The 26049-nt window shown below is 37.4% G+C and overlaps 13 protein-coding genes and 3 non-coding genes across 16 annotated transcripts, besides 2 other annotated features; 12 read left to right on the top strand and 4 right to left on the bottom strand.

Moving 5' to 3' along the window:
• The first annotated feature begins 71 nt into the window (after positions 1 to 71).
• SNR33 lies at positions 72 to 254 on the top strand. Its single transcript, NR_132156.1, has one exon. It is a non-coding gene; the product is annotated as an SNR33 (small nucleolar RNA).
• A 193-nt stretch (positions 255 to 447) lies between these two features.
• Positions 448 to 1401, top strand: CTO1 (Cto1p; the record flags this gene model as incomplete). Its single annotated transcript, NM_001178728.1, has 1 exon — positions 448 to 1401. The coding sequence occupies one exon, from the start codon at positions 448 to 450 to the stop codon at positions 1399 to 1401; it is 954 nt and encodes a 317-aa protein (NP_009941.2).
• Positions 1402 to 1684: 283 nt separating this feature from the next.
• Positions 1685 to 3433, top strand: POL4 (DNA-directed DNA polymerase IV; the record flags this gene model as incomplete). The annotated part of the gene is made up of 1 exon (NM_001178727.1): positions 1685 to 3433. The coding sequence occupies one exon, from the start codon at positions 1685 to 1687 to the stop codon at positions 3431 to 3433; it is 1749 nt and encodes a 582-aa protein (NP_009940.2).
• A 188-nt stretch (positions 3434 to 3621) lies between these two features.
• PGK1 (phosphoglycerate kinase) lies at positions 3622 to 4872 on the bottom strand (the record flags this gene model as incomplete). Its single annotated transcript, NM_001178725.1, has 1 exon — positions 3622 to 4872. One exon carries the CDS (start codon positions 4870 to 4872, stop codon positions 3622 to 3624), a length of 1251 nt encoding a protein of 416 aa, NP_009938.2.
• Positions 4873 to 5744: 872 nt separating this feature from the next.
• ADP1 (putative ATP-dependent permease ADP1) lies at positions 5745 to 8894 on the top strand (the record flags this gene model as incomplete). The annotated part of the gene is made up of 1 exon (NM_001178724.1): positions 5745 to 8894. One exon carries the CDS (start codon positions 5745 to 5747, stop codon positions 8892 to 8894), a length of 3150 nt encoding a protein of 1049 aa, NP_009937.2.
• Positions 8895 to 9493: 599 nt separating this feature from the next.
• Positions 9494 to 10345, top strand: ADY2 (Ady2p; the record flags this gene model as incomplete). The annotated part of the gene is made up of 1 exon (NM_001178723.1): positions 9494 to 10345. The coding sequence occupies one exon, from the start codon at positions 9494 to 9496 to the stop codon at positions 10343 to 10345; it is 852 nt and encodes a 283-aa protein (NP_009936.1).
• A 152-nt stretch (positions 10346 to 10497) lies between these two features.
• Positions 10498 to 10575: an origin of replication (ARS309; Autonomously Replicating Sequence on Chromosome III).
• Positions 10576 to 11075: 500 nt separating this feature from the next.
• Positions 11076 to 11873, top strand: RVS161 (amphiphysin-like protein RVS161; the record flags this gene model as incomplete). The annotated part of the gene is made up of 1 exon (NM_001178722.1): positions 11076 to 11873. One exon carries the CDS (start codon positions 11076 to 11078, stop codon positions 11871 to 11873), a length of 798 nt encoding a protein of 265 aa, NP_009935.1.
• Positions 11874 to 12336: 463 nt separating this feature from the next.
• On the bottom strand, positions 12337 to 14148 carry SAT4 (serine/threonine protein kinase SAT4; the record flags this gene model as incomplete). Its single annotated transcript, NM_001178721.1, has 1 exon — positions 12337 to 14148. One exon carries the CDS (start codon positions 14146 to 14148, stop codon positions 12337 to 12339), a length of 1812 nt encoding a protein of 603 aa, NP_009934.1.
• Positions 14149 to 14828: 680 nt separating this feature from the next.
• Positions 14829 to 14902, bottom strand: YNCC0005W. Its single transcript has one exon. It is a non-coding gene; the product is annotated as a tRNA-Asn (tRNA).
• A 985-nt stretch (positions 14903 to 15887) lies between these two features.
• On the top strand, positions 15888 to 16607 carry DFP3 (DUP240 family protein; the record flags this gene model as incomplete). Its single annotated transcript, NM_001178720.1, has 1 exon — positions 15888 to 16607. One exon carries the CDS (start codon positions 15888 to 15890, stop codon positions 16605 to 16607), a length of 720 nt encoding a protein of 239 aa, NP_009933.1.
• Positions 16608 to 18152: 1545 nt separating this feature from the next.
• Positions 18153 to 18484: a long terminal repeat (Ty1 LTR).
• Positions 18485 to 18969: 485 nt separating this feature from the next.
• SUF2 lies at positions 18970 to 19041 on the top strand. The gene has a single exon. It is a non-coding gene; the product is annotated as a tRNA-Pro (tRNA).
• A 573-nt stretch (positions 19042 to 19614) lies between these two features.
• On the top strand, positions 19615 to 20088 carry YCR006C (uncharacterized protein; the record flags this gene model as incomplete). Its single annotated transcript, NM_001348894.1, has 1 exon — positions 19615 to 20088. The coding sequence occupies one exon, from the start codon at positions 19615 to 19617 to the stop codon at positions 20086 to 20088; it is 474 nt and encodes a 157-aa protein (NP_001335749.1).
• A 201-nt stretch (positions 20089 to 20289) lies between these two features.
• On the top strand, positions 20290 to 21672 carry CIT2 (citrate (Si)-synthase CIT2; the record flags this gene model as incomplete). The annotated part of the gene is made up of 1 exon (NM_001178718.1): positions 20290 to 21672. One exon carries the CDS (start codon positions 20290 to 20292, stop codon positions 21670 to 21672), a length of 1383 nt encoding a protein of 460 aa, NP_009931.1.
• A 627-nt stretch (positions 21673 to 22299) lies between these two features.
• YCP4 (flavodoxin-like fold family protein) lies at positions 22300 to 23043 on the top strand (the record flags this gene model as incomplete). The annotated part of the gene is made up of 1 exon (NM_001178717.1): positions 22300 to 23043. The coding sequence occupies one exon, from the start codon at positions 22300 to 22302 to the stop codon at positions 23041 to 23043; it is 744 nt and encodes a 247-aa protein (NP_009930.1).
• A 403-nt stretch (positions 23044 to 23446) lies between these two features.
• Positions 23447 to 23998, bottom strand: MRPL32 (mitochondrial 54S ribosomal protein YmL32; the record flags this gene model as incomplete). The annotated part of the gene is made up of 1 exon (NM_001178716.1): positions 23447 to 23998. One exon carries the CDS (start codon positions 23996 to 23998, stop codon positions 23447 to 23449), a length of 552 nt encoding a protein of 183 aa, NP_009929.1.
• Positions 23999 to 24269: 271 nt separating this feature from the next.
• On the top strand, positions 24270 to 25238 carry CDC10 (septin CDC10; the record flags this gene model as incomplete). The annotated part of the gene is made up of 1 exon (NM_001178715.1): positions 24270 to 25238. The coding sequence occupies one exon, from the start codon at positions 24270 to 24272 to the stop codon at positions 25236 to 25238; it is 969 nt and encodes a 322-aa protein (NP_009928.1).
• Positions 25239 to 26049: the final 811 nt, after the last annotated feature.

The raw sequence follows: 26049 nt of genomic DNA, 5'->3' as shown, positions 1-26049 counted from the left end.
AATAGAAGAGATTCGTTATGAAAATTTTCTACTCTCTTTCACATTTTTTTTTTCATAAGAATTAAAAAAATAAGCTTAATGCCCTCTTTGTACGATGGTGTCACTCTAAAATTATTTACGTAATTTAATTGGATGTGATATCAAGCACTAGTTTTGTTTGGAGGAGCAGAGATTGAAAGCCTAGCTTTTACACCGGTTTGAGTCGGTTCCTTCGTTTTCTTAGTTGGAATTGATATAGAAGTGTGTGGACAATCGATTTGCAAAACTTTTTATTTTATGTATTACTACTGAGCTTGTTTATCTGTATACTTTTTTCTTATTATTATGTAGTTAGAGGTTAGTTCTTATCGTTTTCTTTAAAAGCGACCTTTCTTCGCACAAAGCAATGTTGACAATCGAGCCAATGCATTTAACAATTGCAGTAACCAGAAGCGAACAGTGGAGGATATGAAAACCATTATTATTTCAGATTTTGATGAAACAATCACAAGAGTTGACACAATCTGCACCATTGCTAAATTACCGTATCTACTGAACCCGCGGTTGAAACCTGAGTGGGGTCATTTTACCAAGACATATATGGACGGATACCATAAATACAAATACAATGGAACGAGATCACTGCCGTTGTTATCTTCAGGCGTACCTACGATAATTTCGCAGTCTAACTTCAATAAGTTGTTTGCGGACGAATTAAAATATCAAAATCATAACAGGGTTGTTGAGTTAAATAGTGTAAATGAAATTACAAAACAACAGATTTTTAAGTCGATTTCTTTGGATCAAATGAAAACGTTCGCCAGAGATCAGAATCACGAAGATTGTTTACTAAGAGATGGTTTCAAAACGTTTTGCTCTTCAGTTGTCAAAAATTTTGAAAGTGATTTTTACGTTTTATCTATAAATTGGTCAAAAGAGTTTATTCATGAAGTCATTGGTGACAGAAGACTTAAAAATAGTCATATTTTTTGTAACGATCTAAAAAAAGTTAGTGACAAGTGTTCTCAAAGCTACAATGGTGAATTTGATTGTCGGTTATTGACAGGCTCTGATAAGGTCAAGATACTGGGTGAAATATTAGATAAGATCGACTCAGGTTGCAATAAAGAAGGAAATTCTTGCAGCTATTGGTATATAGGGGATAGTGAGACTGACTTGTTGTCCATATTACATCCATCTACTAATGGTGTACTGCTAATAAACCCGCAAGAAAATCCTTCCAAATTCATAAAAATTACCGAAAAGATTATTGGTATCCCAAAGGATAAAATCTCGAGTTTTGAAGCTGATAATGGTCCAGCGTGGTTACAGTTTTGTGAAAAGGAAGGCGGTAAAGGTGCCTACCTTGTGAAATCCTGGGACTCTTTAAAAGATTTGATCATGCAGGTAACAAAAATGTAGAAACGGATGAAATCCTGTATATTCAAATTTATATAACCAGGACGTTGCAGTGCTAATAATAATGGAATACCGCTAATTTTCCTCCTGTTTTTTCTTTTTTAAGTAAAGATAAAATAGTATTTCACTTGCACTATTCTTCTATCTCCGTAATCGGTCTCGGTCTAAAATTACTTTGAGATGTTCAAATACATGGGGCTAATAATTTTAAGGGCTTGCAAAGAACTTATATGTCACAGTGATAATAAGTAAAGGATAAACATGCGACCTGTTAGACAAATCGCACATGTCTCTAAAGGGTAAATTTTTCGCCTTTTTACCTAATCCTAACACATCTTCCAATAAGTTCTTTAAGAGTATATTGGAGAAAAAGGGCGCCACAATTGTGTCAAGTATTCAAAATTGTCTTCAATCTAGCCGTAAGGAAGTGGTCATTTTGATTGAGGACTCCTTTGTTGATTCTGATATGCATTTGACTCAGAAAGATATTTTCCAAAGGGAAGCAGGCTTAAATGATGTCGATGAATTTCTTGGTAAGATTGAACAGTCAGGCATTCAATGTGTGAAAACCAGTTGCATCACAAAGTGGGTCCAGAATGATAAATTTGCGTTTCAAAAAGATGATTTGATTAAATTTCAACCATCCATTATCGTTATATCAGATAACGCTGATGACGGACAAAGTTCTACTGATAAAGAGAGTGAGATTTCAACTGACGTAGAAAGTGAAAGGAATGATGACAGCAACAATAAAGATATGATACAAGCTTCAAAACCTCTTAAGCGACTCTTACAGGGGGATAAAGGAAGAGCTTCCCTTGTTACTGACAAAACGAAGTACAAAAACAATGAATTGATTATCGGAGCGTTGAAAAGGTTAACAAAAAAATATGAGATCGAAGGTGAGAAATTTCGTGCAAGAAGTTATAGACTGGCTAAACAGTCGATGGAAAATTGCGATTTCAATGTTCGTTCCGGTGAAGAAGCACATACTAAATTAAGGAATATCGGGCCTAGTATTGCCAAAAAAATACAAGTTATATTAGATACGGGAGTTTTACCAGGTTTAAATGATTCAGTGGGATTAGAAGACAAGTTGAAATACTTCAAAAATTGTTACGGCATTGGGTCGGAAATTGCTAAACGCTGGAATCTTCTAAATTTTGAAAGCTTTTGTGTTGCAGCTAAGAAGGACCCAGAGGAGTTTGTATCAGATTGGACAATTTTATTTGGTTGGTCATATTACGACGATTGGTTATGCAAGATGTCTCGGAATGAATGTTTCACACATTTAAAGAAGGTTCAAAAAGCGCTGCGTGGCATTGATCCTGAATGCCAAGTCGAATTACAGGGAAGTTATAATAGGGGCTATTCCAAGTGTGGTGACATTGATCTTTTATTTTTCAAGCCGTTTTGTAATGACACGACCGAGTTGGCAAAAATCATGGAAACGCTTTGTATTAAGTTGTACAAGGATGGCTATATCCATTGTTTTTTACAGCTAACGCCAAACTTGGAAAAGCTATTCTTAAAAAGAATAGTGGAGAGATTTCGTACAGCGAAGATTGTTGGGTATGGAGAAAGAAAGAGGTGGTATTCTTCTGAGATAATCAAGAAATTTTTCATGGGAGTCAAATTGTCTCCAAGAGAATTAGAAGAACTGAAAGAAATGAAAAATGATGAAGGCACATTGTTAATTGAAGAAGAAGAAGAAGAAGAAACAAAATTAAAACCGATTGACCAATATATGTCTCTGAATGCCAAGGATGGAAATTATTGCAGAAGATTAGACTTTTTTTGTTGCAAGTGGGATGAGCTTGGAGCAGGAAGAATACACTATACTGGATCTAAAGAGTACAATAGATGGATAAGAATATTGGCAGCGCAAAAAGGCTTCAAGCTTACACAACACGGTTTATTTCGAAATAATATCCTTCTCGAAAGCTTTAACGAACGCAGAATTTTCGAGTTATTAAACTTAAAATACGCTGAACCCGAACATAGAAATATCGAATGGGAAAAAAAAACTGCATAAAGGCATTAAAAGAGGAGCGAATTTTTTTTTAATAAAAATCTTAATAATCATTAAAAGATAAATAATAGTCTATATATACGTATATAAATAAAAAATATTCAAAAAATAAAATAAACTATTATTTTAGCGTAAAGGATGGGGAAAGAGAAAAGAAAAAAATTGATCTATCGATTTCAATTCAATTCAATTTATTTCTTTTCGGATAAGAAAGCAACACCTGGCAATTCCTTACCTTCCAATAATTCCAAAGAAGCACCACCACCAGTAGAGACATGGGAGATCTTGTCAGTGACACCGTACTTCTTAGCGACAGTGGCAGTGTCACCACCACCAATGATGACGGTGTTACCAGCAGCAGAGCTCTTGACAACTTCGTCTAACAAAGCCTTAGTACCAGCAGCGAACTTTTCGAATTCGAAAACACCTGGTGGACCGTTCCAGACAATGGTCTTAGCCTTTGCAACAGTAGCAGCAAACAACTTTCTAGATTCTGGACCATTGTCCAACCCTTGCCAGCCAGCTGGAATACCTTCCTTGTCAGTGACAGTCTTGGTGTTGGCATCAGCAGAGAAAGCATCAGCAATGATGAAGTCGACTGGCAAGACGACTTCGACACCCTTGGCCTTGGCCTTTTCCATCAACTTTGGAACGATTTCAGCACCAGCCTTGTCGAAGATGGAGTCACCGATTTCAGTGTTTTCCAAAACCTTCTTGAAGGTGAAAGCCATACCACCACCAATGATGATAGAGTCGACCTTGTCCAACAAGTTGTCAATCAATTGAATCTTGTCAGCAACCTTGGCACCACCTAAGATGGCCAAGAATGGTCTGGTTGGGTTCTCCAAAGCCTTACCGAAGTACTTCAATTCCTTTTCCAACAAGAAACCGGCAGCACGTTGTGGCAAGTCGAAACCGACCATAGAAGAGTGAGCTCTGTGAGCGGTACCGAAGGCATCGTTGATGTAAACATCAGCCAAAGAGCTCAATTCGTGTCTGAACTTTTGAACATCTTCCTTGGAAGCCTTGACCTTTTGACCATCGACCTTTCTGGAACCTTCTTCTTCGATGTGGTAACGCAAGTTTTCCAACAAAATAACGGAACCTGGGGCAGAAGCCTTGACAGCGGCTTCAACTTCTGGACCGACACAGTCGTTCAAGAAGGTGACATCCTTACCCAACAATGATTGCAATTCCTTAGCAACTGGAGCCAAAGAGTATTTTTCGTTTCTTTCACCGTTTGGTCTACCCAAGTGAGAAGCCAAGACAACGTATCTTGGGTGGTGTTCCAAAACGTACTTGATGGTTGGCAAAGCAGCAACAATTCTTTGGTTAGAAGTGATCTTCTTACCGTCCAATGGGACGTTGAAGTCAACTCTGATGAAGACACGCTTGTCCTTCAAGTCCAAATCTTGGACAGACAACTTTGAAGATAAAGACATTGTTTTATATTTGTTGTAAAAAGTAGATAATTACTTCCTTGATGATCTGTAAAAAAGAGAAAAAGAAAGCATCTAAGAACTTGAAAAACTACGAATTAGAAAAGACCAAATATGTATTTCTTGCATTGACCAATTTATGCAAGTTTATATATATGTAAATGTAAGTTTCACGAGGTTCTACTAAACTAAACCACCCCCTTGGTTAGAAGAAAAGAGTGTGTGAGAACAGGCTGTTGTTGTCACACGATTCGGACAATTCTGTTTGAAAGAGAGAGAGTAACAGTACGATCGAACGAACTTTGCTCTGGAGATCACAGTGGGCATCATAGCATGTGGTACTAAACCCTTTCCCGCCATTCCAGAACCTTCGATTGCTTGTTACAAAACCTGTGAGCCGTCGCTAGGACCTTGTTGTGTGACGAAATTGGAAGCTGCAATCAATAGGAAGACAGGAAGTCGAGCGTGTCTGGGTTTTTTCAGTTTTGTTCTTTTTGCAAACAAATCACGAGCGACGGTAATTTCTTTCTCGATAAGAGGCCACGTGCTTTATGAGGGTAACATCAATTCAAGAAGGAGGGAAACACTTCCTTTTTCTGGCCCTGATAATAGTATGAGGGTGAAGCCAAAATAAAGGATTCGCGCCCAAATCGGCATCTTTAAATGCAGGTATGCGATAGTTCCTCACTCTTTCCTTACTCACGAGTAATTCTTGCAAATGCCTATTATGCAGATGTTATAATATCTGTGCGTCTTGAGTTGAAGTCAGGAATCTAAAATAAAAATTAAGGTTAATAAAAAGAGGAAAGAAAAAAAAATTAATCGATTTACAGAAACTTGCACACTAAAAATACACAACTAAAAGCAATTACAGTATGGGAAGTCATCGACGTTATCTCTACTATAGTATATTATCATTTCTATTATTATCCTGCTCAGTGGTACTTGCAAAACAAGATAAGACCCCATTCTTTGAAGGTACTTCTTCGAAAAATTCGCGTCTAACTGCACAAGATAAGGGCAATGATACATGCCCGCCATGTTTTAATTGTATGCTACCTATTTTTGAATGCAAACAGTTTTCTGAATGCAATTCGTACACTGGTAGATGTGAGTGTATAGAAGGGTTTGCAGGTGATGATTGCTCTCTGCCCCTCTGTGGCGGTCTATCACCGGATGAAAGCGGTAATAAGGATCGTCCCATAAGAGCACAAAATGACACCTGTCATTGTGATAACGGATGGGGAGGGATCAATTGTGACGTTTGTCAAGAAGATTTTGTCTGTGATGCGTTCATGCCTGATCCTAGTATTAAGGGGACATGTTATAAGAATGGTATGATTGTAGATAAAGTATTTTCAGGTTGTAATGTGACCAATGAGAAAATTCTACAGATTTTGAACGGCAAAATACCACAAATTACATTTGCCTGTGATAAACCTAATCAAGAATGTAATTTTCAGTTTTGGATAGATCAGTTAGAAAGCTTCTATTGTGGCTTAAGTGATTGTGCCTTTGAATACGACTTGGAACAGAATACCTCCCATTATAAGTGTAATGACGTTCAATGCAAATGCGTTCCCGACACTGTGTTGTGTGGTGCTAAGGGGTCTATAGATATCTCGGATTTCCTGACAGAGACAATAAAAGGGCCAGGAGATTTCAGCTGTGATTTAGAAACAAGGCAATGTAAATTCAGTGAGCCTTCTATGAATGATTTGATATTGACCGTGTTTGGTGACCCTTATATTACTTTGAAGTGTGAATCCGGTGAATGTGTTCATTATAGTGAGATTCCAGGTTACAAATCTCCTTCAAAAGATCCAACAGTGTCATGGCAAGGGAAATTGGTGTTGGCATTGACTGCTGTGATGGTCCTGGCACTTTTTACATTTGCTACCTTTTACATTTCTAAATCTCCGTTATTCAGAAATGGATTGGGTTCCTCAAAGTCTCCCATTCGTTTGCCAGATGAAGATGCGGTGAATAATTTCTTACAAAATGAAGATGACACACTGGCGACATTAAGTTTTGAAAATATCACTTATAGTGTCCCCTCGATAAATTCAGATGGTGTTGAAGAAACTGTGCTGAATGAAATAAGTGGTATCGTGAAGCCCGGCCAAATATTAGCTATCATGGGTGGATCTGGTGCGGGTAAAACTACTTTATTAGATATCCTAGCAATGAAACGGAAAACAGGTCACGTTTCGGGTTCCATAAAAGTTAACGGTATTAGTATGGACCGTAAATCTTTCTCGAAAATAATCGGGTTCGTCGATCAAGATGACTTTTTGCTGCCCACTTTGACTGTTTTTGAAACCGTATTAAATAGTGCGCTGTTAAGATTGCCAAAAGCATTGTCATTCGAGGCCAAGAAGGCAAGAGTTTATAAGGTGTTGGAAGAACTAAGAATTATTGATATCAAAGATCGTATTATTGGTAATGAATTTGATCGTGGTATTAGTGGAGGTGAAAAACGCCGAGTTTCCATTGCATGTGAATTAGTGACATCTCCATTGGTTTTATTTTTGGATGAACCTACATCTGGTTTAGATGCTAGTAATGCCAATAATGTTATTGAATGTTTGGTAAGGTTATCCAGCGACTATAACAGGACATTGGTGCTATCTATTCATCAGCCAAGATCAAATATATTTTATTTATTCGATAAATTGGTCCTGTTAAGTAAAGGTGAGATGGTCTATTCCGGAAATGCCAAAAAAGTGTCAGAATTTTTGAGAAATGAGGGATATATCTGTCCGGACAACTATAATATTGCTGATTATTTGATTGATATTACTTTTGAAGCCGGTCCTCAGGGGAAAAGGAGAAGAATCAGAAACATTTCCGATTTAGAAGCTGGTACGGATACTAACGATATTGATAATACGATACACCAAACAACATTTACTAGCAGTGATGGTACAACACAGAGAGAGTGGGCTCATCTTGCAGCTCATAGAGATGAGATCAGATCTTTACTCAGAGATGAAGAAGATGTAGAGGGAACAGATGGAAGGCGAGGTGCTACTGAGATTGACTTAAATACCAAACTACTACACGATAAATATAAAGATAGCGTCTATTATGCAGAGCTTTCACAGGAGATCGAGGAAGTTTTAAGCGAAGGTGATGAGGAAAGTAACGTTTTGAATGGAGATTTACCCACAGGTCAACAATCTGCTGGTTTTCTGCAACAGTTATCGATATTGAATTCAAGAAGTTTTAAAAACATGTACAGAAACCCTAAACTATTATTGGGTAATTATTTACTGACGATCCTATTGAGTTTATTCTTGGGAACACTATATTACAACGTCTCCAATGATATCAGCGGTTTTCAGAACAGAATGGGGCTGTTCTTCTTTATACTAACGTACTTCGGTTTTGTTACATTCACAGGTCTCAGCTCGTTCGCTCTGGAAAGGATCATTTTCATAAAAGAAAGATCCAATAACTATTACTCGCCACTTGCATACTACATTAGTAAGATAATGAGCGAAGTGGTCCCGCTACGTGTTGTACCACCTATACTCTTGTCATTGATTGTTTACCCAATGACTGGTTTAAACATGAAAGACAATGCTTTTTTTAAATGTATTGGAATCCTTATACTGTTTAACCTTGGGATATCGTTGGAAATCCTAACCATCGGCATAATTTTTGAAGACTTGAATAACTCCATAATATTAAGCGTGCTGGTGCTTTTGGGCTCACTACTGTTTAGCGGACTATTTATCAATACTAAGAATATTACAAACGTGGCCTTCAAGTACCTGAAAAACTTCTCTGTGTTTTACTACGCCTACGAATCTTTATTGATCAATGAGGTCAAAACATTGATGCTGAAAGAGAGAAAGTACGGCTTAAATATTGAAGTTCCAGGCGCTACTATCTTGAGCACATTTGGATTTGTTGTCCAAAACCTTGTATTTGACATCAAGATCCTGGCTCTGTTTAATGTGGTGTTTTTAATAATGGGGTATCTAGCCCTTAAGTGGATAGTTGTGGAACAAAAGTAGATAGGCGTCGTATATAGTCTCTTCTTTTACATAAGAAATAATAATTTTTGGCCCCGCAACTTTCCTTATTTTCGAGAGGGTCCACTGCCCGTTGATCCGGAGCTCCGTGGAATAGGCGAGCGGCTGAGTGGTTCTCCAAGCTACGGTTTTTACGTGTAGCCCCATGTGAGCAAGCCAAACAAGGGCCCTTAAAGGCGTGACTACAAAAAGGGGCGGGTTGGAAGGTCATCTGCAGCGAGATACGAAAAGATTTTTTGCCAGATTTGCGGTTGGGCGGCTATTTCGGTATTGTTGGGGTAACAAACGTTGGGGAAGACTGCATTTTCTTACAGCTTTTTTTCGTTATCGCGGGTTGGGCGGCTATGGCGCCTTCTCCTCTGTACTCCAACCTGTCAGAGACACCAAGCTGTATATAAAGCACCTTGGTTGGATCGTATTTCCCTGAGATCTTGCTATAGGTTCATTTTATATATCGTCCAATAGCAATAACAATACAACAGAAACTACTAGCATCTGTTTATAAGAAAAAGGCAAATAGTCGACAGCTAACACAGATATAACTAAACAACCACAAAACAACTCATATACAAACAAATAATATGTCTGACAAGGAACAAACGAGCGGAAACACAGATTTGGAGAATGCACCAGCAGGATACTATAGTTCCCATGATAACGACGTTAATGGCGTTGCAGAAGATGAACGTCCATCTCATGATTCGTTGGGCAAGATTTACACTGGAGGTGATAACAATGAATATATCTATATTGGGCGTCAAAAGTTTTTGAAGAGCGACTTATACCAAGCCTTTGGTGGTACCTTGAATCCAGGGTTAGCTCCTGCTCCAGTGCACAAATTTGCTAATCCTGCGCCCTTAGGTCTTTCAGCCTTCGCGTTGACGACATTTGTGCTGTCCATGTTCAATGCGAGAGCGCAAGGGATCACTGTTCCTAATGTTGTCGTCGGTTGTGCTATGTTTTATGGTGGTTTGGTGCAATTGATTGCTGGTATTTGGGAGATAGCTTTGGAAAATACTTTTGGTGGTACCGCATTATGTTCTTACGGTGGGTTTTGGTTGAGTTTCGCTGCAATTTACATTCCTTGGTTTGGTATCTTGGAAGCTTACGAAGACAATGAATCTGATTTGAATAATGCTTTAGGATTTTATTTGTTGGGGTGGGCCATCTTTACGTTTGGTTTAACCGTTTGTACCATGAAATCCACTGTTATGTTCTTTTTGTTGTTCTTCTTACTAGCATTAACTTTCCTACTGTTGTCTATTGGTCACTTTGCTAATAGACTTGGTGTCACAAGAGCTGGTGGTGTCCTGGGAGTTGTTGTTGCTTTCATTGCTTGGTACAACGCATATGCAGGTGTTGCTACAAAGCAGAATTCATATGTACTGGCTCGTCCATTCCCATTACCATCTACTGAAAGGGTAATCTTTTAAGAGCACGACCTACTAATAACGAGAACTATTGAAATAAAAAAGAGTAGTTTTTTATTTTTCAATTTTTTAATATGATAATTATTTTATGACTTATATAACCACACCAACTAATCGTACTTTTATATGTTTAAATAGAATGGCTGTTTCAGTCGTACACTATTAATAACATTATGTTACTTCGCAATTAAATGTTTTTCAAAGCTAAAACTTCAAAACAAGATATAAACAATGTACAAAAATGATTACGAAAATATAGATGATGTAAGCAAGGTACGGTTATAAACAGTTAACATATAAGTTTACTTCACTTTTTTGCTGACTCCTTTACTTGTCTTCCCTGCACTTTGATTTTACTTCAGAAAAAATAAGATATATGTTTCTGATAAAACTTTTAGGTTAGCGGAGAAGATGTTGCCACGAATATCATGTAATTGAAAGGCAACGAAAGGTCTATCGTTTGCCATTCATAATGTGATTCGACTTGTCTTTTTCATTGTAACAGACATGAAACGTTTCCTTTACGTCCCTATGAATTTTTGTTGGCTGAACTGGGCGCTGCAGGGGCTGGACGATCCAAATGCGCGGATTTTGAACAATTATGAGAATCCGAATTAAAAGAAAGGGAAAACAAATTTAATAACAGGCAGACGTGAGAGAAGAAAAGGAAACGCTGTGATATAGAAAACTATACAAATCCTATTATAAGAAGCCAGAAGAAAGCTGATACAAGATGAGTTGGGAAGGTTTTAAGAAAGCTATCAACAGAGCTGGTCACAGTGTGATAATTAAGAATGTCGACAAGACCATTGATAAAGAGTATGACATGGAAGAACGTCGTTATAAAGTTCTTCAAAGAGCAGGTGAGGCATTACAAAAGGAAGCCAAAGGTTTCTTGGACTCATTGAGAGCTGTGACAGCATCACAGACTACCATTGCCGAGGTCATCTCTAACCTCTATGACGATTCAAAATATGTTGCTGGTGGTGGTTACAACGTTGGTAACTATTATTTGCAATGTGTTCAAGATTTTGATAGCGAAACTGTTAAGCAATTAGACGGGCCCTTAAGAGAAACCGTACTAGATCCAATAACAAAGTTTTCGACGTATTTCAAAGAAATTGAGGAGGCCATAAAAAAGAGAGACCATAAGAAACAAGACTTCGATGCTGCGAAGGCAAAAGTTCGTAGATTAGTGGACAAACCTGCTAAAGATGCCTCTAAACTGCCAAGGGCTGAAAAAGAATTGAGCTTAGCTAAAGATATTTTCGAAAATCTTAATAACCAATTGAAAACTGAACTACCACAGTTAGTTTCATTAAGAGTACCTTACTTTGACCCAAGTTTTGAAGCTTTAATCAAGATTCAGCTAAGGTTCTGTACTGATGGTTACACTCGTTTAGCGCAGATTCAACAATATTTGGACCAACAATCAAGAGACGACTATGCCAATGGGTTATTAGACACTAAAATCGAAGAACTATTAGGACAAATGACAAGCCTAGATATTTGTGCGCTCGGGATAAAATAAATTAATGCTTTTGCCTTTAGTTTTTTACGGTCATTTATGTTTCTTTCATTTAAATTAACAGACCTAAATAGCACTATAATTTACTATCTGCTCTATCTGACCAACCGACTCTTTTTAAGAAAGCAATTAAAAAGCGATAATAACCGCGGGCATGTGTTTTTGTTAACATGAACACAATAAACGTAAGAATGTCTAGCAATAAATTCAAAATTATTATCTTTTTTTTTTTTATTGTTATGTACTATTTTTTTTTTTAAATAAGGTTACAATTCTTTTTTAATTAATGGGATTTACCAATTTGAACGTGATCCGTAATCAGCCAAACGGGATATAAAAGTAGAACAATAGAAGCGAGGAATAAGATACGAATGCCGGATAACAAAGCATTCCTTAGTGTACTAGATTAAGTAAAAAATACCGAATTGTTCCAAAATATCGTGATATTTGAAAGTGAAGTACTCGTTTATTTCAATGCGCGCCCATTATGGCAGCATTTTATCTCCCTTCCCCATTCACTGTTCAAAATTTGTTTCCCGTTAATTCTTCTGTACGGAACGGGATCTAACATCGAATATATAACATTCCTACACCTGGCTCTTTTTAAACTTTCGATTGGCTCATAGCCTCCCTTTTCCTTACGTCCTTTTAAATAATTCATATAAAATGGATCGTCTTTTTCAGCAGAACTCCACAATTGTCTACCAGTTCTCATTGCCATATAAATGACACCACATGCCCATATATCTACGGGTCTTGGATCAAACTCTTCTTTGATATATTCCTCTGGGGCGATGTACGGCGATGAACCGCAAACGCCTCCACTAAGGTGAATATTTTTTTCCCATGCCATCTTGAAACATTCGCTGTTACCAAAGTCTGTAATTTTTAGCACACCATCGTGCGTAAGCAGTAAGTTCTCAGGCTTCAAATCTCTATGACAAACACCCATTTCATGCATATAAACAACACCTCTAATAAGCTGCTTGAAGAAACAATCTGCTTCCATATATTCTAATTTTCCGGCGGCAACGACCAAAGTGAATAGATCGCCACCTGCACAATATTCCATTACTTCACAGTACTCGCCTTTGGCATCTTGGAAAAGATCTAGTGTAGTAACAATATTTGTATGGTGTAATGAAGAAGAAATGCAAAATTCAGAAGTCAACCTCTTAGAATACTTTTCTGCTGATTCGGATGTTCTACGCTTGAACTCTTTCACTGCATAAAGCTTTTCACTTTTATTACCATCTTGAGAAGAAACATTTTTCTTTTGACATATTCTTACTACACCAAAAGCACCTTTACCAAGGACTTCTTGACAGCGACCATACTTTTCGGCAAAACATTGCCTATCTTTTTTAGTAGTAGTGATATTATGCGTATTATTTTTGGAATCTTTTTGATCTGACCTGTATATATCCCTTTCAGGACAATTTAAAGCGCCACTTGTGGGAGCGCCTTCTGGATATTTATCATCCATATCCACGACCTGCTTCATGAAGCCTGCAAAAAGAGTAGGAGGATTCTTGTTGGATTTTAAAGTCGTCTTTGGATCCATTATTATATCAGGGACAGCAGATTTTGCCTCACCACGTAATTTGCTCGCACCAACCATGTTTTTAATCATTGTGCTTAGCTTTTCTTGTCTCTTAGCATTTTTTAAGTGATGTTCATGGGTACCATCTTTATGCACAAGAAACCTCCCACAAATAGGTGCACTTGTATTGGTTATCTTATTTACATTATTAATATTTGAAGCAGTGGGAGTAGGCGCGGGTGTAATAGCAGTATTGCTGTTACTATGATGAGAGAACTTTGGGCTCAAACTTTTGGAGCTAATATTTATGGCTGATGTGGGTGATAAGGATAAAGCTGATACTGACGAAGTTAAAGAAGCAGCTGATGATGACTTAGAGGTGTTAATATCAATATGGTTGTTTAATGATGCGGATGAACTAGAGTGCGATGGTGATGCCGACTGGTAATATTCGGGCATATACATGCCCGGTTTACTCACACCTGCAGTATTAGAAGGATTAGAAACTACCCTAGGAGTAGCAGTGGTTGGGGTATGTAAACCAAATTTGGCTGATTTAGACGCCGATGGAACGTTTGTGTTTATATTAGAAGGTGGCTGGATATTCGATGAGGCCTTTCCCTGCCTAGATGATCTTGAACCGCTTCTAAAAAGTTGCATAACTTTAGAAGATAGCGCATGTTTCCTTGGAGTTTGCTGAGGAATAGCGGCATTATTATCATTCATACCAGTCATATATTTGAGGGGTAATGTCGAAATAAAATAAAATCTGATTACTTTTTTTTTGATTACAGGGAATAGTAGTCACAATACTTACTACTAGTTAATATCTAGCGGTAAATGGAGAGTAAAAAAAGGTTGAGAGCCTAATATTAGAAAGCTACCTTAAGCTTTCCAGTTTTTATTTGTAACTTAAAAACGCTTAAAGGCTTAGTACAACTTATTGAACAGGACTTTGAAAGTCCAAATTTTATTCGATAATGTTAAAGTGAATAACAACAACCCAGCAATAACAACAACAACAACAACACAACAGGTTATAACGAAACCGACAGGAAATCGTCAAAAAAAAAAAATGATAAAAAATTCTTAAAATCGAAACTCCAAGTAAAGGTCTATATTAGGGTTTAATAAACTTTTGCTAAAAAAAATTGCCGAATATCTCTATAAAGTAGTATATTTTCTTCTCCGTTTCCTCTTCCCTCTTTAAAAGCTGTAATATTATATATACTATTTGTATAGCGGAAAATGCGTGAGATGGCAAGAGCTCGGCCTGTTAACATATTAGCACGGGGAGGCCGATGTTGATTTGATGAAATGACGTGCCAGGTGATTTTTCCATTCGCCATGCCGGGGGTTGAGAAAAAATTTTTTCTCCGTCGGAGATAAAAAAAAAAAAAGAAAAGAAAAATTAACGACCCCAGTGAGGGTTGAACTCACGATCTTGCGATTAACAGTCGCACGCCTTAACCAACTTGGCCATGGAGTCATTTTATCTTGTGTCACTTTTACAGAAAAAGTATTACTAATATATGTTGAAAATTTTCCAACTACCCTTCGAGTATGATTTTACAACTGCGTCAAAGAAACCATGCAAAACAGTTGACTAATATCGCAACTGTTTTTTTTTCTCATTGCCTTTGAAAGAATGGAACACTCCTCACCACGAGGTTCTAAAAACTATACCAACCACAGTTTGGACGTACATCTGAAGATGGCATCCAATAGCAGCGGTATTCATTTGTGCGGGCTGGATTGAAAAAAGCATCACAATTATTGGGGCGTTTATTGTAGTCTTTGAACCGAGATAATCCAGGTGTTAAATATTGGTTGGATATGCATGCAAAATTTTCAGCAAAAACGATGGAAGCAGAACAAACAGTGCTTATCTTTGCTTCTGCTCTTGTGTAAGTCTAAAGGACAATATCTTTGTTATTAAGCACTCTAGCTGCCCACTGTATAAACAGAACTTTTGACAAAAAGTCTAGCCAGCGATGATATAATTTGCCTGCACAAAGAGTTTACTATTAGTAGCACAACTAAGTCATCGAAACGCTTTTAGTGGACAGATCTAAAGTTACAAATATTTAGGTATGCGTAAAAGGGTAATTAACCTAGTATCAAATGAGTCGAAGCCCCGACCGCGCCCAGAAGAAAAGCCATTATCATTTAGGTGACGCCTTGTTCTAAGGCTTAGTTAATAATATTCCTTTCAACCAAACAATGACCTTCCAAGGTGTTCAGTAAGTGGCTCTCATTTTAAGTTAGTTGGGTATTATACGCCTTGTATCCGGGGCTATGCTTAGGTTAAATAAGAATACTGCTTGAATAGCTCAAGTTTACAAAATAATTTAAAAAGAGTTTATGAACTTCAATAAAACTTCGAACCTGAAAATGTAAGTCTGTGTTCTGTTTATATACACCAGTCGGTTGTCTATACCATATCAAGACAAGAAACAAAACTCCGTATCTGCATGCAGCCTCATTTAGACAACAACAGTAATAATGACGATGTCAAATTGGATACATTAGGGGAACAAAATGTGTTATCATCCGCAGAAAATATCACTTTACCTGAAGACACCTTTAAATCATATATGACCTACTTGCTGTACGAGATGGCTCATTACAAACCGATGATATTTTCCTTCTTGGCACTTTCAGTTTCAATTTTAATAGTTGTGATCTTTCATAATGTTAAAGCTTGTGATGTCGTTTTTGGTTTTTCAATTTTCGTCACTTCTATTTTGTTTTTGTCTACGTTGATTCCGTTTAATGTGTATATCTCGGATGAGGGTTTCAGAATTAAGCTTTTGCTGGAAGTTATCACCCACAGGCCAGCGGTAAAGGGAAAAGAATGGAGAGCAATCACAGACAATATGAATCAATATTTACTTGATAATGGTTTATGGAGTACTCGCTATTACTTTTATAGTAGTGAAAGATGCTACAAATTCTTCAGATTTCTTGTGAAAGAAAAACCCCCAGGTGTGAATGTAAATTCATCGGTAAAGGACGCCACAAGTACGCAGATAGATGCACCAGCAAATGAGGCTTCAAATGAGGTAATAAAATGCTTTAGTTTCAGTTCTGACCCAATATTCGAAGCATACTTTGTTAAAGCAGTAGAAGTTGAGAAACAAGCACAACAGGAATATTGGAGAAAGCAATATCCTGACGCCGATATACCATGAAATATAAATCTTGATAATTTTATTTAGCACTTATACTGAGCGATGTACCAAACCGATTCTAAATTCACAATTCATAATGGAACTTAATCGTTTATACAGTATAAACAAGTAGAAGTATTTTGACAGAGATTAATAAATTTGTGCCACACGAAGGGGCTTTCTCACAGCTAATAATATTGTACAAACTAAAGGATAGAATATGCTGTGGTGCAAGTTGGGTGCACATTAACGTATTGTCGTGCATTCCCTATCATTTTTAAGGGAAGGAAATTAATTCTAATGGCTAGTTACTTACTCTCAGGACTCCATAATTAACATGTAGCAACTGAAAAAAGAAATTTTGCTGTGAATGACTTGTGCTCAAGATAAGCTTCTTTTTCTGAAGGTTTGTTTCTTATTGCGAGCACTTTTTTCTGTATATAATGTAACAGTGAAGAGCAGCATCTATATGTTAAAGTGCTTCATGTATGGTTAAGCAGGCTTTGCGGCTAAAAAAAAAGGAATGCTTATTACCCTTTTTTCCATACTTTTGTAGCTACCTAGTTTCTTTCTCGAATGTTTCGCGATTGTTTCCACTGCAATTTCCGCATAAAACAAATATCAAAGAAAATATACGAGACAGAAAGATTTGGAGAACATGATTTGATGTCTTCAGCTTTCATTATATTCAACATTTTCACGCTTTGTTCTTGTTACTATTCAATATTCATGGCCAAATTCCCACAAACCTAGATAATTCTAACTATTTTAATAAACCCACACATAAATAGAGAAGCATTACGACTTGCATGCGCATAGTGTGTCACCAAAGGTTGAGAGAAACTGTTTGCTTACTTCTTGGAAACTGCATAAGTTATACTCGAGTCTTACAATTAGTCATTGAATACGACAAAACCACTTCCTCTGCCTTATTTGATTTCTGAAAGCTTAGTGTGCTACGAGAAAAATTTTACAAAGAAATTATTATGAAGCTAAACTACTTCTTTACCATCAAGAACCACTTTTTGTCCCCAGCAAAATTTTCTTAGGCTTTGAGAGGTCCATTGTGCTAACATTACTGTTTCACATAGTTCCCATGTATAAATTAGACCAAATAGCACTAACCTGTAGGTTGTGGAACTTCAAAACTACAAAAATCTTGATGTGTTGATTGTTCGGTCACTTAGAGGATATAATTGAATACTTGCACGATAAGAATCTTAAAACATATAGTGAACAAGAACAAGTGCCGAAATTTAAATCTTTGAACCATGTTGATGTGCCCTTTCTGCTTCATAACGGGAACAACTTCGCTTGCAGCATCCTTGCATTCTTGAAGACGTTCTTACGGTCTATGTAGCATTTTCTCTTAAACCCAAGACATAGCAAAAAACAAGTGTGTATAATTACTTTGGATAATATTTATGAAATCCATACTTATATTAGCCATTTCATGAGGACGGAATACTTCTCAACTAAAAAGCACAACTTGGCAATTATTACAATTTGCGTACCTAATAAACAAGATGCCCGATAATTCCTCACAATTTTATACTAGCTCGAATGTGTTGGAATAAAAATCCACTATCGTCTATCAACTAATAGTTATATTATCAATATATTATCATATACGGTGTTAAGATGATGACATAAGTTATGAGAAGCTGTCATCGAAGTTAGAGGAAGCTGAAGTGTAAGGATTGATAATGTAATAGGATAATGAAACATATAAAACGGAATGAGGAATAATCGTAATATTGGTATATAGAAATATAGATTCCATTATGGGGATTCCTAGACCCTCGAGGAGAACTTCTAGTATATTCTGTATACCTAATATTATAGCCTTTATCAACAATGGAATCCCAACAATTATCTCAACATTCACCCATTTCTCAGAATGAGATATACTTTGAGTAAAAGTGGTGGAGGATATTACTTATGTCCTTGGTAGCATGGGTCAAGATAGTTGTGTTAACTTGTTAATTATTTTTTACTATGCTTCTCAATTAAAGATGAAGTTTAACGAATGGTCTAGACTTATTCTCACAGTTTACCCGGAGGTCATCATTCTCTTTAATGACAATATTTACTCTGTCGTCACTTTCGTAATTGTTTCGTGTCTGTTTCGCAGTCCATTTGGAATGCGACAGTAAGTTAATTACAAGAAGTAGTAACAACAACTTAGCGATAATGTTTCTCATGTGTGACGCAGGGTTACTTTTGACTTAAAACGACCATTTTGCAGTTTTACTTCACGTTCGCAAACTTTCAATAACTGGCTGTTAATCTGGTCGTTAAGAAAAAGGTCAATGACGATGGCAGGGAAAATAGGGCTGTATCCCAGACTTCAGGCGCTGTTCTGCCGGGATTTTTCAAAGGAGGGCGTGTGGTCTAGAGGTATGATTCTCGCTTAGGGTGCGGGAGGTCCCGGGTTCGAGTCCCGGCTCGCCCCACATTGTTTTTACAATGTGTGGTGTCGCTACTGGCAGAAATGGTACGGCATTTATCTTTCCGACGTAAAACAAGTGTACTCAGGAGCAGTTTTTTTTTGCAATATGCTAAAACTCGTACAATAAACCAAGGCGCATGGCATGTTTGAACATTTACTCGTTATTTCGGAGGTTCCTCAGATGGCTGAATGGAGGTACAGATTATGATTTCTAGAAAACTGCAGCGGACTTTACAGAGTAAGCTGGAGAAGACCAATGTTAATGAAAACTTGAACTGCTGAAGTGTGATATTCAATGTATGAGATAATCCATTAAATCATCTACAGTTTAAAGACTGTAGGCTTACATGACCGTTTATCACTGCGATATTGGAGGAAGCGCTTCGGATCAATGGACCTTTTACTTAGCAGAGCGAAGGCTGAAAATCATGAACCCCAACAGCATGTGTGACCTCTCTTCTCACGCCTGGCAAGAAACCAAACTACGGCATACATTCAGCGCACCAAAAAGGAACTCCGTACTATTTACATTAAAAACAAGAAAATGTGTTGCCATTTCCGTAAAATGAATGGCCCATGTTCATACGCGTATGCAACCGTCTTATTTACACTCCGACTAATGTCCTTCTAATTACTGTGGAAGACGGCCGTATAAGCGTCCTTCTGTGGTTTAGATATGCTATACCGGCGGAACTTTGTTACACACGGCTCGCGCGAATCCTTAGGGGAAAACATTGCGCTGACTTTCCCCAGAGTTGTTGCCACAACATAAGCCGCTTTGGAGTGTTGAACAAATCCGTCCTTGGGTCATTCAATCAATGGCTTGGCGGTATCTCAAAAGAGCGCAAACTAATAGCGCGCACATTCGACGCATTTATCCGGTGGTCATCGACTAGGGGCGAAGAGGTCACGACCTATTTTTTCTTGCAGAAAAAAAGTGTGACCTTTTCCGTAGCTAGACGTCTATCAGGGCGTCAGCAATGGGAGGCACAGCGGAAAAACAATAACAATGGTAAGCGCAATTACCTTTTGAGCGTTACATTCGTATGAAATTGGTGACGTTAATCTAAAGATAGTCATGCTCTCAAAAGGGCCCATTATTCTCGACGTTGAGCGTATATAAGACTATTAAAACTTGGTTCTTTAGATATGGTGTTCGTTCCTCATTATTAAGTTTCAGGGAACAATATCAACACATATCATAACAGGTTCTCAAAACTTTTTGTTTTAATAATACTAGTAACAAGAAAAATGACAGTTCCTTATCTAAATTCAAACAGAAATGTTGCATCATATTTACAATCAAATTCAAGCCAAGAAAAGACTCTAAAAGAGAGATTTAGCGAAATCTACCCCATCCATGCTCAAGATGTAAGGCAATTCGTTAAAGAGCATGGCAAAACTAAAATTAGCGATGTTCTATTAGAACAGGTATATGGTGGTATGAGAGGTATTCCAGGGAGCGTATGGGAAGGTTCCGTTTTGGACCCAGAAGACGGTATTCGTTTCAGAGGTCGTACGATCGCCGACATTCAAAAGGACCTGCCCAAGGCAAAAGGAAGCTCACAACCACTACCAGAAGCTCTCTTTTGGTTATTGCTAACTGGCGAGGTTCCAACTCAAGCGCAAGTTGAAAACTTATCAGCTGATCTAATGTCAAGATCGGAACTACCTAGTCATGTCGTTCAACTTTTGGATAATTTACCAAAGGACTTACACCCAATGGCTCAATTCTCTATTGCTGTAACTGCCTTGGAAAGCGAGTCAAAGTTTGCTAAGGCTTATGCTCAAGGAATTTCCAAGCAAGATTATTGGAGTTATACTTTTGAAGATTCACTAGACTTGCTGGGTAAATTGCCAGTTATTGCAGCTAAAATTTATCGTAATGTATTCAAAGATGGCAAAATGGGTGAAGTGGACCCAAATGCCGATTATGCTAAAAATCTGGTCAACTTGATTGGTTCTAAGGATGAAGATTTCGTGGACTTGATGAGACTTTATTTAACCATTCATTCGGATCACGAAGGTGGTAATGTATCTGCACATACATCCCATCTTGTGGGCTCAGCACTATCATCACCTTATCTGTCCCTTGCATCAGGTTTGAACGGGTTGGCTGGCCCACTTCATGGGCGTGCTAATCAAGAAGTACTAGAATGGTTATTTGCACTTAAAGAAGAGGTAAATGATGACTACTCTAAAGATACGATCGAAAAATATTTATGGGATACTCTAAACTCAGGAAGAGTCATTCCCGGTTATGGTCATGCTGTGCTAAGGAAAACTGATCCTCGTTATATGGCTCAGCGTAAGTTTGCCATGGACCATTTTCCAGATTATGAATTATTCAAGTTAGTTTCATCAATATACGAGGTAGCACCTGGCGTATTGACTGAACATGGTAAAACCAAAAATCCATGGCCAAATGTAGATGCTCACTCTGGTGTCTTATTACAATATTATGGACTAAAAGAATCTTCTTTCTATACCGTTTTATTTGGCGTTTCAAGGGCATTTGGTATTCTTGCTCAATTGATCACTGATAGGGCCATCGGTGCTTCCATTGAAAGGCCAAAGTCCTATTCTACTGAGAAATACAAGGAATTGGTCAAAAACATTGAAAGCAAACTATAGTTGGATTACATCCTACTTTTACACCCCTCTGCATATTTTTCTTTCCTCATGACCATTTAGTATTTAGCACTTATTTAATACAATAATATATTCTTTTAACCATACACTATGATAATGATATTTATAATTAAGAAAATGAACGTTACTATTTCCTTCCTCGTTTTAGTTACATAAAATTTACTAATGGTTGGAAAATTGCGGAAGCTATCACGCGATAACTAGGTACACACGCATTATTTTTATAATCCCATTATTAATAAATCCGTTATGACCCTTTTAGTAATAACTTATTAAGAACCTCCGGGTAAAATACTGTACTGCGGGGAAAGAAGGCGCTTCCCCTTCTTGGAACTTAATATAAATAATAAATTTGCCTAAGGGCATTAGGCCTTACTGCCTTGGCTAGCGTACTTATTTCGATTCATACAATTTGCACTATTCCGGCAGCTAGTTGATACTATAACATCCTACATTTTTACTTGTTTTACGTTCATTTTTATTTGAAGTTTGTAAACTTTATCAGAAAGAAAACAAGAAGAGGAAAAAGGAAAAGAGGGGTCAGGTTAGTATCAATAAAAAAAAAGAGAGTAAACAAAACAATACAGACTCAATTGAAGCACTATAAGAATGGTAAAGATTGCGATAATTACTTACTCTACCTACGGGCACATAGACGTTTTAGCCCAAGCTGTTAAGAAAGGTGTGGAGGCAGCTGGTGGTAAAGCTGATATATACAGGGTCGAGGAAACTTTACCTGATGAAGTCCTCACCAAGATGAACGCTCCTCAGAAACCTGAAGATATTCCTGTTGCCACTGAGAAAACGTTGCTCGAATATGACGCCTTTTTGTTCGGTGTTCCAACTAGGTTTGGTAATTTGCCGGCTCAATGGTCCGCCTTTTGGGATAAAACCGGTGGATTATGGGCCAAGGGCTCTTTGAACGGCAAAGCTGCGGGGATATTCGTTAGTACTTCCAGTTACGGAGGTGGTCAAGAAAGTACCGTTAAAGCCTGTTTGTCTTATTTAGCTCATCACGGAATTATCTTTTTACCACTGGGTTATAAGAATTCATTTGCTGAGTTAGCCAGTATAGAAGAGGTACACGGTGGCTCTCCATGGGGTGCTGGTACCCTTGCAGGACCTGACGGCTCAAGAACTGCGTCTCCACTTGAATTGAGAATTGCTGAAATTCAAGGTAAAACATTCTACGAAACCGCCAAAAAACTTTTCCCTGCAAAAGAAGCCAAGCCCTCCACTGAAAAGAAGACCACTACTTCTGATGCGGCTAAGAGACAAACTAAACCTGCAGCAGCTACAACTGCAGAAAAGAAGGAGGACAAAGGATTATTATCCTGCTGTACTGTCATGTAAGAAACAACAGTTCGCGTCTAATATTTAGTTCTTACTAACATTAATTCTATCTCAGCAGATATATCAATGTAGGACGTTGGAAAATTAATAAAGAATTAACTCTTTTTATTTTATTTTTTCCTTTTTATATTAAAAGTATATTTCTGTAAGTCCTTGTACTAATAATATCATTTCCTAATATTTTGAAATATAGTTGTTTTTTGTCAAGCAAAACTCTTGATTTCAAAGACCTCATTTTGTTAAGCCAAAAGCGAAAAATTCTATTTCGACTTTTCTTTCTGTTTCCGCTCCTTGTATTCTACCATTGATGCTGTCTTAAACAATAAATATACAGTTTGAAATTAAGTTTCTATATACAGGCTTAAGTTTATTTAAAAAGGAAACCACTAGATGAAAGATGAGCCTAGTCCTTTTTTAAAGTCCGAACGCGACGTTCCAAATAGTTATCTTTATCTTTCAAATCCTTGGTATATTTGGTATCTCTTCTACCAGGATATAGGACTCTTTGGTCTAGTTCGGAAAGTTCCTCCTCTTGTCTCGGCTTAATTTCTTCTTTAGCGGTATGCGTTTTCCATATATGACTTATTTGTCCAACACAATACATACACAGTGTATTGGCTCTCTTATAATGGCCGCATGATGGGCACTTATTCAAATGGTGAATCATCTTCAATTGCTTCTTACCTGGACCGTAAAGTTTTTGCCTTTTTTTTTGGTGTGATACTTTTTTTTTAGGAACTGCTAGTAGAATACCATTATTAGAGAAAAAATCTTTATCTTCAGTGTCCTTATGATCTTGTTGTAGCTTTTCTCTCAACCAACGGTGGATAGATCCCAGTTGTTTTTGGCCTGGAATCTGCAGTGAAGGATTTCCTAGCGGTACCAACCACCCAATTGCAGTGGTAGGCACAATTTTGTGAAATGCTAATTGTTTACCAAAAATCAAAGAATTCATAGTTTGTTTGCTGATATTCCCTGGTGTTTTTGTCTCCAAGTTAAGGTATTATTTGGGAACATTGTGCCTTATATTAAGATTTGCTTTCTGAATGCTTGCGGAAATAATCGTATGATACGATGAGATTTCCTCGAGAGACCACAAATAGATCAGAATCGCTGAATAGAATATATGTAAACATGTATCAGTAATACTTAACTTTTTTCAGGCAAAGACAAGAAAATACAAGGCCAAGCCCCACGGTTACTACAAGCACTCTATAAATATATTAATGGATCCTCTCAGCTCAGTACAGCCTGCTTCTTATGTTGGTTTTGATACCATCACGAATCAGATCGAACATCGTCTGTTGAAGAAAGGTTTTCAATTTAATATAATGGTTGTTGGCCAATCCGGATTGGGTAAAAGTACTCTAATAAATACGTTATTTGCCTCACATTTGATTGATTCTGCTACTGGTGATGATATTTCTGCCCTGCCTGTTACAAAAACAACTGAAATGAAAATTTCTACTCATACTCTTGTGGAGGACCGCGTTCGCTTGAATATTAATGTTATAGATACACCTGGATTTGGTGACTTTATTGACAATTCTAAAGCTTGGGAGCCTATTGTGAAGTACATTAAGGAACAACATTCTCAATACTTACGTAAAGAATTGACAGCCCAACGTGAAAGGTTTATTACTGATACAAGAGTTCATGCAATTCTTTATTTCCTGCAACCAAATGGAAAGGAGTTGAGCCGCCTTGACGTTGAAGCCTTGAAAAGATTGACAGAAATAGCAAATGTTATACCAGTTATTGGCAAGTCGGATACATTGACTTTAGATGAAAGAACGGAGTTTAGGGAGCTTATTCAAAATGAATTCGAAAAATACAATTTCAAGATTTATCCTTATGATTCGGAAGAACTAACTGACGAGGAATTAGAACTAAACAGAAGTGTTAGATCTATCATTCCGTTTGCAGTGGTTGGTTCTGAGAATGAGATTGAAATAAACGGTGAAACCTTCAGGGGAAGAAAAACTCGTTGGAGCGCTATTAATGTTGAGGATATCAACCAGTGTGATTTTGTATATTTAAGGGAATTTTTGATTCGAACTCATCTCCAAGACTTAATCGAAACAACTTCCTACATTCATTATGAAGGGTTCAGAGCAAGACAATTAATTGCCTTGAAAGAAAATGCGAATAGTCGTTCCTCAGCTCATATGTCTAGCAACGCCATTCAACGTTGAATCTCATAAGAATGGTGGTGATTATATATCTTATGTTATTAAGAATTCTCAAATTATTCTATATGAAAACACCGTAACTTGCTTCTCTCCTTGGTTTTACATAATGACATAATGCGATCGAAAACTAGAGGTACAGGTATTGCTGGATTGGCGAGAGTTTTTACCTTCTTTTCTGGCGTACAGCTATCACCTTCTCGTTTGGTAAAATGAAAGAACATTTTGTTGTCTTAGCCAAATATTTAATCTATGAAGAAAACGGAGTTTACCGGTAATTCTAAATAAAAGTTTGGTTAGGGATTGTGCCTCATAGAGAAGCAATTGGTACTCATCTTATTAAAGTATTACTATAAACATTAGAAAGAGTCCCTGAGCGTTGCTAATGGGAAGCTATTCGCGCTTTTAGTAAATTATTAAAATACGCCAAAAATAAATGTAATCCGGATATACCTCTTCTTTTAACCTTCCCAAACGTGTCCCACACCAAATTGAGCACCCTGCTCGATTATCATATGTCTACTTCACGTCTACACCAGTATGCGATCTGATTCAATGTTGTTTTACTTTAATATATAGGTCTTGTATTTATTACAGATTAATATAAAAAGAAAAGATTTTTCTGGCCGCACACTTTCATCCTCGATTATCATTACACTTCAGTTTTTCCCTACCTCCCTTAACCTAACTTAGGAGGACTGGACTGGCCTTCTTATCATACGTTGTCAACAACTATGTTGAATCCTGAACAGCGATTGACTTTCTCCCATTTTTTATAGTTTTCTAGTGGGAATATCCTCAGTAGAGGGCAAAGTTC

This window comes from Saccharomyces cerevisiae, chromosome III (assembly GCF_000146045.2).
Source record: "Saccharomyces cerevisiae S288C chromosome III, complete sequence".
In the NCBI taxonomy this organism is placed as follows: Eukaryota; Fungi; Ascomycota; class Saccharomycetes; order Saccharomycetales; family Saccharomycetaceae; genus Saccharomyces; species Saccharomyces cerevisiae.
This window is presented reverse-complemented; position numbering and strand designations above follow the sequence as displayed.